The sequence below is a fragment of the Ursus americanus genome, chromosome 8, assembly GCF_024610735.1.
Source record: "Ursus americanus isolate L20-20 chromosome 8, mUrsAme1.1.p, whole genome shotgun sequence".
Classification (NCBI taxonomy): Eukaryota; Metazoa; Chordata; class Mammalia; order Carnivora; family Ursidae; genus Ursus; species Ursus americanus.
Genome location: NC_142134.1, coordinates 16,493,828 through 16,504,469, shown reverse-complemented (window position 1 = coordinate 16,504,469; position 10,642 = coordinate 16,493,828). Strand labels below are relative to the sequence as shown.

At 37.4% G+C, this 10,642-nt stretch overlaps 1 protein-coding gene across 9 annotated transcripts in view; it reads right to left on the bottom strand.

The window, feature by feature from the left end:
* Nucleotides 1-975: 975 nt before the first annotated feature.
* The window catches only part of MAPK10 (mitogen-activated protein kinase 10), a 533,352-nt gene continuing 523,685 nt past the window's right edge, over nt 976-10,642 (bottom strand). For 8 of the 9 annotated variants that reach the window (XM_087864017.1, XM_045791146.2, XM_045791168.2 and 5 more), the window contains one exon: nt 976-5,818. In XM_087864017.1, coding sequence (XP_087720143.1) covers nt 5,676-5,818 — 143 coding nt within the window. In that variant the 3' untranslated portion in view covers nt 976-5,675. Of the gene's footprint in view, nt 5,824-10,642 lie in introns of all 9 variants that reach the window. The other variant, XM_045791181.2, reaches the window with a different exon arrangement.

The window sequence follows — 10,642 nt, the reverse complement described above, 5'->3', positions numbered from 1 at the left end:
TCTTCTTCCTCTCCCACTCCCCCTGCCTGTGTTCCCTCTCTCGCTGGCTGTCTCTCTGTCACATAAATATATAAAATCTTTAAAAAAAAATGGAGTAGAAGCTAGGCGATAGATGCAAAAGGCATTTGGCTTCTATTTTTCTTATAAATAAAAGGATACATTGTGCTAACTCAAAAGAATAAATACGTTTATCTTCCTAGTTTTCTAACAGTGAACTGGTTAAATAAAATGTTTTATTTACAGAAACAGAAAGGCCATTCCTTGACATTTTCAGATACTTCCAGCTAAATTAACATAGGTTCAGTGACTACCTTATCAAGCCACAAAATCTTATTGTTTTTTAAATCACCAGGGAGTTCAAGGTATTAAGGTTGCCTACCATATGGACAAAAAAAAAACCTGCTTACCTTCTCTCTTGGGTAATAATTAAACTGATCAGGAATTCTGATATTGAGGAGGGCACAAGTTGTGATGAGCACTGGGTGTTACACGCAACTAATGAATCGTTGAACACTACATCAAGAACTAATGAGGTACTGTCTGTTGGCTAACTGAACATAATAATAAAAAAATGGAATATAAATTTAAAAAAAGGGATTTTGATAAATTAACCTAGGTATATTTAACCCTGCTCTACTCCTCTAATCCTCACAGAAAATGATTTCCTTCCTGTCATTGATTTTATACCTTAAAAAAACTTACCAAATTGCAGATATTCAACTAATATCTGCAGACAGCAGGTCAGTTTTAGGAGAAACCGGTCTCAAAGGGAAACACAGCCTGTGGTCACATACATAGCACACACTCTTTACCCATAGTGAGAGGGTAGGTCATCCCTCATTTCTTATTTATCCTCTGGCGTAATCAGACCACCCCATGAAATCACGTGAGATGCTTCAGAGCGCCTGCCAGGAGAGCAAACCCAAGACAACGAGCAGCACGATAACCATTGTCAACAGGCAAACGCCAACAAAGTCTGGATTTGGATTTGGTTTTATGTTAAGGGAAGCAGATTCGCTCTGGTTTTTAATAATTCATAAGAAACAGAAATCACAATGTATTGAGTCAGCATCCACCTACAAAGAGTCCAAAAAAGCCAAAGGTCTCCCCACTCACCCTCTTGTTCCACCGACATTTTGAAAATAAAGGGAAAAAACAGAAATGAAAAAGAGAGTGTGTAGGAACACAGATATGATTTAAATAATTTCAAATCCTTATTAAACATCACTGAGATTGCATTTGATCCATCAGGCTGACTTTCAGTTCTCACCACTAAGACCTTGCAAAGAAACTGGACATGCATGGTTTTGCCTTCCGGGGTCGACCTAGAACCATAAGGCTGAGGCGTACATGAATGTGGGTGTGCTTTAAGTCCATTTTATAAACACCGACACAGGACAATTCTTATCATTGGTAATAGTCTTTTGAGTCCAATCATGCAGAATAACAGGCATGTGCAAGTTAGGTCTTGTTGCAAGATAAACATGGCAAGGTGAACAGTTTAATGCTAGACAAGGGTTGGGAGATTTGTTTTCATTAGAATATACTGGCCATTGGTCCCACATAATCAAAAGTTAGATATACAGGAGTCCACATACAAACAGAGGCCTTCCATTTCAGCTTGACTGACCAAGGAAATGGGTCAGAGTGAACCATTTCAGACAAAGAAAGAACTGTCTAAGTGCCAAAACAAATAACAAAATCTATTTTAGTCACATGGAAAATGACTAATATAATTATTTACATTGTAACTTGTTTGTTGTTTTTACAGAAGGGAGTATCCCTGCTTGGTTTAATTTCATTTGTAGAAAATGTAGGACTCACAATTAAAATGTTGGGGGGAGCTTGTGGGTGGAGAGTGGGGTCCCTCTTCAGATCCAAAGTGATTGGGATCAAAGATTGCTGGGACAATATTACTCCTTTCTCTGAGCTGTAGAAGATAAACTTTTCAGCAAAGCTGGCTGACAACATTCTTTACAGAGGATAATGTTCTTAAGATTTCGATTGTCATACGTTAAGAGGATTAAATAGAAGTAGACTTGCAGAATTTAGATTTTGCAATGAATAGTTAAAATAAAAGTCAGTTTTGTTTATTTTTCCCCTGGCAAGTCATAAAAAGATTGATGTATTCTCATCTACTCCACTTAATCCCTTTGTCAAGGCCTATTTATGATTAACCGGTCAGCTGCTATCAGTATCCTTAAGTAATATTTTCTGATGATGGTAACAGATTGAACAAAAACTATTGCCTCGGCCTTCAATTAAATAGCTTCTCCAATTGGAGGGAATTGGCCAGGACCGGGTCCGCCTCAAGTATACATTCCTACAAAGCTCAGTCATCAGATTCTTGAAGATGCAAGATTATTAGCAGTTCTCATTCCACAAGAAGAAATTTGGTTGTAAGGCCAATGCATCTCTTTTTAAAAGTGAACACACTGACCGAAAAATAAATCAATATGTCCGAGTGGTGGTGGTTTTGCCAAGCTCTCCCAACAATTTAATCCCTCCTGCATGTGGGCACACAGCCATCTCTCCTACAAAACACTACAAGACATTTCACTAAGGGTCTCTGTGAAACCATCAGCCCTATAGAAGTGAGCAAAGTCTAGGTCTCTCAGACTGCCAACTTCACATTCCTAAATGAACCCCAACCACAGGCAGGACCTTCCTTCTCCCAGGAATATAGTTCCAGGTGACTTGACACTTCCAAGTCTGAAAAGCAAGAAAGTCCTTTGGAATTAGCAGGGGAGTATATAGCAAATACTTGTTTTTTAAAGAAAAGACTCACTGCAGAACATGACACATTCTGAGAATTTGATAAAACAGAATCACCTCCCGAAGATATTATAATAAAGTGGAGCCAAGATGCTGAAGGGCTGGTGAGCTTTTGAAATGATGATTCTCTTTGTCGTCCTGTTACTATCTTGCTTTGATAACCGAGTAAAATTAATCCTATTAGCAGGCAAGAAGCCAAACTCTTTGCTTTATTTGTACATGAGATTTCAATTTGAGGGATTTATTCCTTTTTTTTTTCTTGTCCATAAGGGAGATCTGACTAAAGGTAAGAAACTCCCAAGAGCTATACAACAGGAGAGATCAGACTAGCAGAGTTTAGGGAAGGTAGTAATAGCAGGGGGGCATTGTCTGGTTCTTGTTTGGCTTAATCTGAGTGAAAAAAAAAATCACCACTTCTGCACACATGAAAAATAGTCTGTCAAGCACTTCTAAGATGCTGGCTGGAGATTTCCTTCTGGCTTTTGATGTCATTTTGTGGCTGATGAAATCACCCTTGCAACTTACTTTCTCTCAAACAGCTGCCTGTTCTCTGCATTTAATTGCATGTGCTAGAAAGTCAGGCATAAAGAGGACACAGGTATTGCAAGAGAAAATTTCAGAGAAAGGAGGTACAGGATAAGGGATACAGAGAAGTTTGGTTTTATTTATTTTTGTTGTTGTTTTTTTTTTAAGTGTGGGGTGGGAAGTGTGAGAGAAAGAGAGAGAGCCTATGTGAATGCGGAGGTATTTTAAAAATCAGGTCGTCTGCAATATTAACCAAAAAGAATGGGAGCAAGAGAGAGAGGCTGGGCCACTTTCATTCCAGGGGACAAGCTGCACAGGCTAATGTGCTTTTTTTTTCTCCCCATTTTAAACAAATGACCTCTTGTCACGCATCCGACTGTGAAGCAATCTCATAAATGGCAGCATTGCTCACACGGTGATGGTGGGGGTTGGCTCTATTGCTTGAAAGAGACAAAGCTTCCCTATTGTTTTATTTAAGGCAGTTTTCAGAGCATGGCATTCTTGTTTGCTCTGTTTTTGAAGGGATTCCATTTGCCAGTCATATCCCACTCATCAACGGTCCGTTTCAGGCGTTTCACTTCTTCAGGGGAAGTACCACCACGTTGGCGAGCACCAAAATGGTCAGAGTGCAAAGAGCTGTGATGGGCACTTCACCGAAGTGAGGAAGAAGGGAAGCCTCCACCTGGTCCCTGGTATTGCTGAGAAGTCACCCTGGTATGGCCTTGTATATAACCAAGATGTCTCACAGTGCCTTCTTCAGTGCTCAGGAGAGCACTTCCATTGATCTGAGCTAAATTCAGGTGATTTTGCTAAACATTGACACAAATGCTTCATGGCTTTTAAGACAAACTCATATTGCTAAAGCTATTTAGCAGCAGTAACTTATGGGGAGAGTTATTGCTGTCACATCAACTGCAGTACAAAACTCAGATTATCAGCCCTTCTTGAATTGTTGGAATTTATGAAAAAAAACGAACATGAAACATCAGCCACAGGAAGGAGTCAGGGAAACCCCTGAGGAACAGTAATGTCTGTGGAAATGTTTTCCAATGCTGACCTGAGGATCACCCCATGTTTTGGGTTTGTTTTTAAGAAATTAATTTTTTTTTTTTATTCCAGAAGAGGAAAGTAATATTTCTTAAAACTGGGCAGGGTGTAAACCTGGGAAGTAGCACACTTACGGAAAACACAACCAGCAATCTGAAAATAGTCTACGTAGGTTCATTTCTTGTTAAGGGCGTCATCAGAGGCAATTCCACTCTGCTGCGGGGAGGGATTTTTACCATCAGATATGGACGTGGGAACCCTGCCTCACCACCTGCTGCGCCCTTTCCAGTTGTGACACATAATTAGTAAATGACAAATGGGGTCTACTCTCTAGAATATGGATGTCGGTGTCTCCTAGTATCTGGGTAATAATCTCCTTGAGGTCTTCCTCCACACGGCAATGCTACACTCGAGTCTCTTCTACCTGCTTGCTGTCAGAGAACAGACCATCGGCTTTTCTTCCCACCTTCCTTCTACAGGCCAAACCATTTAGTACCTGGAAACTGTCACCCGCCCTCCCCCGCACTGTACATAAGCATCACATATGCTCTTTCTACAAATTGGTATACAGGTGCCATTTAATCAGTTCAAATTTGGAAGCTACATCTTCAAGGGTCCGAGAGAGCTCACTCCCCCCATATTTTCCCCCTTTACATGTTTTCTTATAAGACACACAGCTTAATCAATTAACAAACTAAATAGCTTATATATGGGCAATATATTACAGATGGGTTTATGTCAGAGTAAGAGATCACGTGAAATGGACCATGTGGTACCCCAGTGCAGGATGTCTTGGGAGAGCCCTGAGGACACTGACAGTAGCGTCTCTAAGGAAGTAGTGCTGTATGAATACAGACACATGCGGATCTGTATCTACATCCATCTGACTAGGCCAAAAGGAGCAGGTAGATGCAAGATAGAGACACACACATGCTGGATGGGGCCACTGCACACCTTGTCATGCCATTTGAAAGGGCAGTTACAGGTTGCTGGTTTTGCAGCCATTAAAATTACACTTTATGGAAAAGGCTTTTCTAATTGTATTTGAGTTGCTTTCTGTAGTAAGCATCGTTGGAGGAAGACCAAAGCAAGAGCAACTAGAAGTTAAATATACATTTAGCTTAGCTGCAATACAGAACTCTGGAGAAGAAGCAGGCTGAAAGATTGGTTTCAATTTTAGGCTCGGATTCTCTCCCTTGCCATTTTCTTAGAGTCGCGTGTCTGTGTTTGTGTGTGTGCGTGTGTGTCTGTGTGTGTGTGTGTGTGTGTGTGTGTGTTCCATCACATCATCTCCTGAAGAACGCTGGGTTTCGCAGGCAGGCGGCTAGTCACCTGCAACAACCCAGGGGTCCTGCTGAGGCTTCCAGGCTGCTGTCAGTGTCGGATGCCAGGGTCTGGTCGGTGGACATGGAGGAGATGTCGTTGACGGACGAAGACGGAGGGAGACTCTCACTGCTGTTCACTGCTGCACCTGTGCTAAGAAAATGAAGACCAACATGACTAAAACTGGAACTCGACTCAACTTCATGTCACTCCAGATGCAGGCATGGGCAGACACAAGAGGTGGTGTTTAGTCCGTCGTTCATTCAACAAGACTTCCTGGAACTAATCCAGGGCACTATGTTCTATGGTGAAAATCGAAACATCATAGCACAGAGTCCCTAGTCACTAGTTATTCACTCTACCTTGGAAACCATCTGTAATGCTCTTAAAAGAAAACCAAAGCAAACAAAAATACCCCACTAAAAAACCCCAGTCACCCCCCCACCTCCAATATTGCCATATAATTGTCCTGTGTGAGGTCAAGGCATTTTCATTTTTTAAAAGCTCCTAGACACTGTGTAGTCAAAGGTTGAAGACCACTGTCTTATTGAGAAGGAACATGAGCACGACCTTTAAATGTAATGATCTGAACCTGTAGGTTTTTAATGTAGGGCTTTTTAAAACAAACACATGTAAGGGTCCTATTCCAAAAACATGGGCTGAACAGAAATCAGAATTACTTGGAGACTACAGCTCTTGAGAAATGAAGGCATATTAAGTAAATGTTATTATAGTCATTAATGTGATATCAAACTTAAAATCCATACAGAAAAGCTAAGTAGGACTTTCAGTAAGTTACCACAGGCCTAATAATAATAATAATAATAATAATAATAATAATAATAATAATAATAATAAAAGAAGCCAGAGCACTTTGGTGTTTTTAAGTAGGCTCCACGCTAGAGCCCACTTTTTGATTGTGTGTTTACTTTCTAGCAGGCTTGCTTACCTGACGATCTACAAACAAATATTCTGAATTATTAAATTAATTTGAAAAAATACCTTATTTATTTGCTCTGTGGGAATATAAAGATTTTGAAACTCCGAGAAGAAACTTGCCCATGGTAATCACTCAGTAACACTTGCTGAGCTATATATCTTTGAGAACTACAAAGGACAAGTAAGCCAGAGGCACTGTAAATATAATTAACCATAATACCCTGGAAACAGTTTCCTTTTTCTCTTTATACAGTCTTTATACTTCAGCAATATAGGTGGTAAAATGCATGCTTTGTGAAATAGTTTGCTATTAAAAATATCTGTAGTATAAATCAGCTAATAAAATCAGAAATGAAGAATTCTCACTAACATGTTATCTCATTTGAGCAAATATAGTGTGCAAGATACATCCGGTGAAAAATAACAGATCCGAAATAAGTTACAGTAGTGTTATCGCAAAGATCTAATAAATCAGAAAAAAATCTATGAGGAACTTATAGGACTCAACACCAAAAAAACGAACAATCTGATTAAAAATATAGGCGAAGGACCTGAATAGACATTTTTCCGAAGAAGACATACAGATGGCCCAACAGACCCATGAAAAGATACCCCACATCACACATCATCAGGGAAATGCATTTCAAAAACCCCAAAGAAATATCACCCAACACTTGTCAGATTTGCCAGCATAAAAAAAATAAGAAATAACAAGTGTTGATGAGAATGTGGAGAAAAATGAACCCCATGTACTGTTGATGGGAATGTACATTGGTGCTGCCACTGTGGAAAACAGTATCGAGTTTCCTCAAAAAATTAAAAATAGAACTACCATGTAATCCAATAATTCAATTACTGGGTATTTTCCCAAAGGAAACAACACTAATTTAAAAGATATGTGCACCCCTATGTTTATTACAATATTATTTACAATAGCCAAGATATGAAAGCAACCTATGCATCCATTGATAGATAAATGGATAAGCAAGACGTGTTATTTATATACATATATATATATATATAAATATACATAAATATGGTATAGTATGGAAGTACGTGGTATATATATATTATATATATAAATATGGTATGCTATGGAAGATATGGTATTTATATGTATATATAAATATATTTAAAAATGGAATATGACATAGCCATGAAAAAATGAAATCTTGCCATTTGCAACAACATGGATGGACTTAGAGGGTATTATGCTAAGTGAAATAAGGCATACTGAGAAAGACAAGTACCATATGATTTCACTCATATGTGGAATCTAAAAAACGAAACAAGTGCAGAAACAAACAAACAAACAAACAAAAAGCAAAATCAGACCTACAAACACAGAAAATAAACTGATGATTGCCAGAGGGCAGAAGGGTAGGGGGATGAGCAAAATGGGTAAAGGGGAGTAGGAGATATGGGCTTCTAGTTATGCAATGAGTAAGTCACAAGAATAAAGGCACAGCATAGGGAATATGCTCAATAGTATTGTAATAATGTTGTAAGGTGACAGATGGGCAACAAAACTTGTGGTGAGCACAGCATAAAGTATAGAGAAGTGGAATCACTATGTTGTGTATCTGAAACTAATGTAACATTGTGTGTCAACTATACTCAAATTTAAAAAAAAAATTAAAGATCTATGAAGTCGAGAGGTTAAAATAATCTCTTTGCTCTTGGGGTAGACATCTCTTCCCTATGGAAAAAATGTGATCAAAATGTGACAATATGTGGAGAGTACCCATACACAGAAGCTAAGAAAGATCATATGTGTTTCATAAGCATTTTAAAATTTAATTCGTTGATCATAAACATATTTATGTAAATTATGGGCAACATGAAAGAATACAAAAAGAGATAACAAGAGGCACTGATCCTCAAATAAATACTAACTGTTAAACTTTGGGTATATGTCTCCCTAGTGTTTTTGCTATGAAGTTTTTCTAGTTGTGATCATTTAATATATTCTTTTGTATCCTGTTATTTTTTATAAAAGCTTATGCATTTTTCATGTTCTTTAAACACAAAAGTATGAATATCTCCCAATCTTAAATGTCTCTAGATTTTTAACGCTCGTGTTATCATCTTTGTATAAATAGTCTCATTATCAGAACAATGTGTAATGTAAAGTTTCCTGACTTCAATTGATTCCAACTTTACTTAATTGTATCCTTATAGATATGGTCCCGAGCTGGTTCACTTCTTCTCCTGACACGGACTAGTAAATTTCATATCCTAGCAGACAACCTTTGACTTCCTTACATAGCCCAAGTGTCCAGGTCTGTCCTTGCCACCACAGTTTGGATTAAATTATACCAATACCAACATCCTTACGTATTTTCATAAATTTTGGTCACTATGATTGACTGCTCAGAATCTTCAAATTTCCACATCCTTATCAAAGGGTAGAGATTAAAACTAGACACAGAACTCTAATAAAGGCTCAAACAATTGTGGGCTGATAGAGTGAGATGGTTTTGTTCATACATCCATTCATCTCCTGGATGACATATCCTTATACTATGCAGGACTTTAAAATCATGATACCATCATTTAGATTTAGTTTTGACTTAAAATATGAAATATTGCTTATATTCCTTTTTGTAATAGCTTTATTGAGATGTAATTCACAAATTTAATTTGTATAATACAGTCGTTTTTAGGATATTCACAAAGTTGTGCAACCATCATCACAATCGATTTTGTAATGTTTTCAGCATCCGAACAGTACTCTATTTCTTACTTACCCACCACCATAGGCAATGACTAACACACTTTTGGTCTGTAACACTGCCTATTCTGGACATATTATATAAAAAGAATCATATGTGATCTTTTGTGACTGGTTTCTTTCACATAGCATAATGTTTTCAAGGTTCATTCATGCTGTAGCATGTAGCAATACTTTATCCCTTTTTACTACTGAATAATATTCCATTGTATGGGTATATCACTTTTGTTTACCTATTTATTAGCTGATGGACACTTGATAGACATTTAGGCTATTCCTATTTTTGGCTATTATGAATAATGTTGTTATAAACTTTCATGTACAAGTTTTTATTTCTCTTGGATAAATACCTAAACAGTGGAGTGGGCAGATCATACAGTAGTTCTATGTTTAACGTTTGAGAAATTAACAAACTGTTTTTCAAAGTGGCTACACCAGTTTACATTCCCATCAGCATTGTATGTGGGCTCCAATTTTCTCTTATCCTCTCCAATATTCCTCATTATCTTTTTTACTGTAGCCATCCTAGTGTATGTTAAATGGTATTTCACTGTGGTTTGATTTGTATTTGCCTAATGGCTAATGATGTTGGGTGTCTTTTCATGTGCTTATTGGCTATTTGTATATCTTCTTTGGAAAAATGTCAATTCAGATTCTATGGCCATTTTCTATTATTTTTTTCTTATTATTGAATTATAAGAGTTCTTTATGTATTCAGGAGACAAGTCTCTTATTAAATAAGATTTGCAGATGTTTTCCTCCTACTGTATGGATTGTCTTTTCACTTTCTTGATGGTGTCTTTTGAAGCACATATGTTTTTAATTTTGATGTAGTTGAATTTACCTGTTATTTTTCCTTTTGCCGCTGTGCTTTTAGTGTCATATCTAAGAAACCATTTCCTAACCCAAGATCATGAAAATTTACTATGTTTTCAAATAAGAGCTTTAAAATTTTAGCTTTTACACTTAAGTCTATGATCCATCTTAAATCCATTCTTATGTACTATATGAGCTAGGAGTCCACCTTCATTCTTTTGCATGCGGATATCCAGCTGTCCTAACACCATTAATTGAAAAGACAATTCTTTTCGCATGGAGTTGTCTTGAAATCCTTGCTACAAATCAATAGACCATAAACATAAGGGTTTATTTCTGGATTCTCAGTTTTATTTCATTGATCTACATGTACAGGCAAATACTACACTGTTATGAGCATTGAAGCTTTGTGATAAATTTTGAAATGTGGAAGTGTGAATCCTCCAACTTTTTTTTTTTTCGAGATTGTTTTGGCTATTCTGT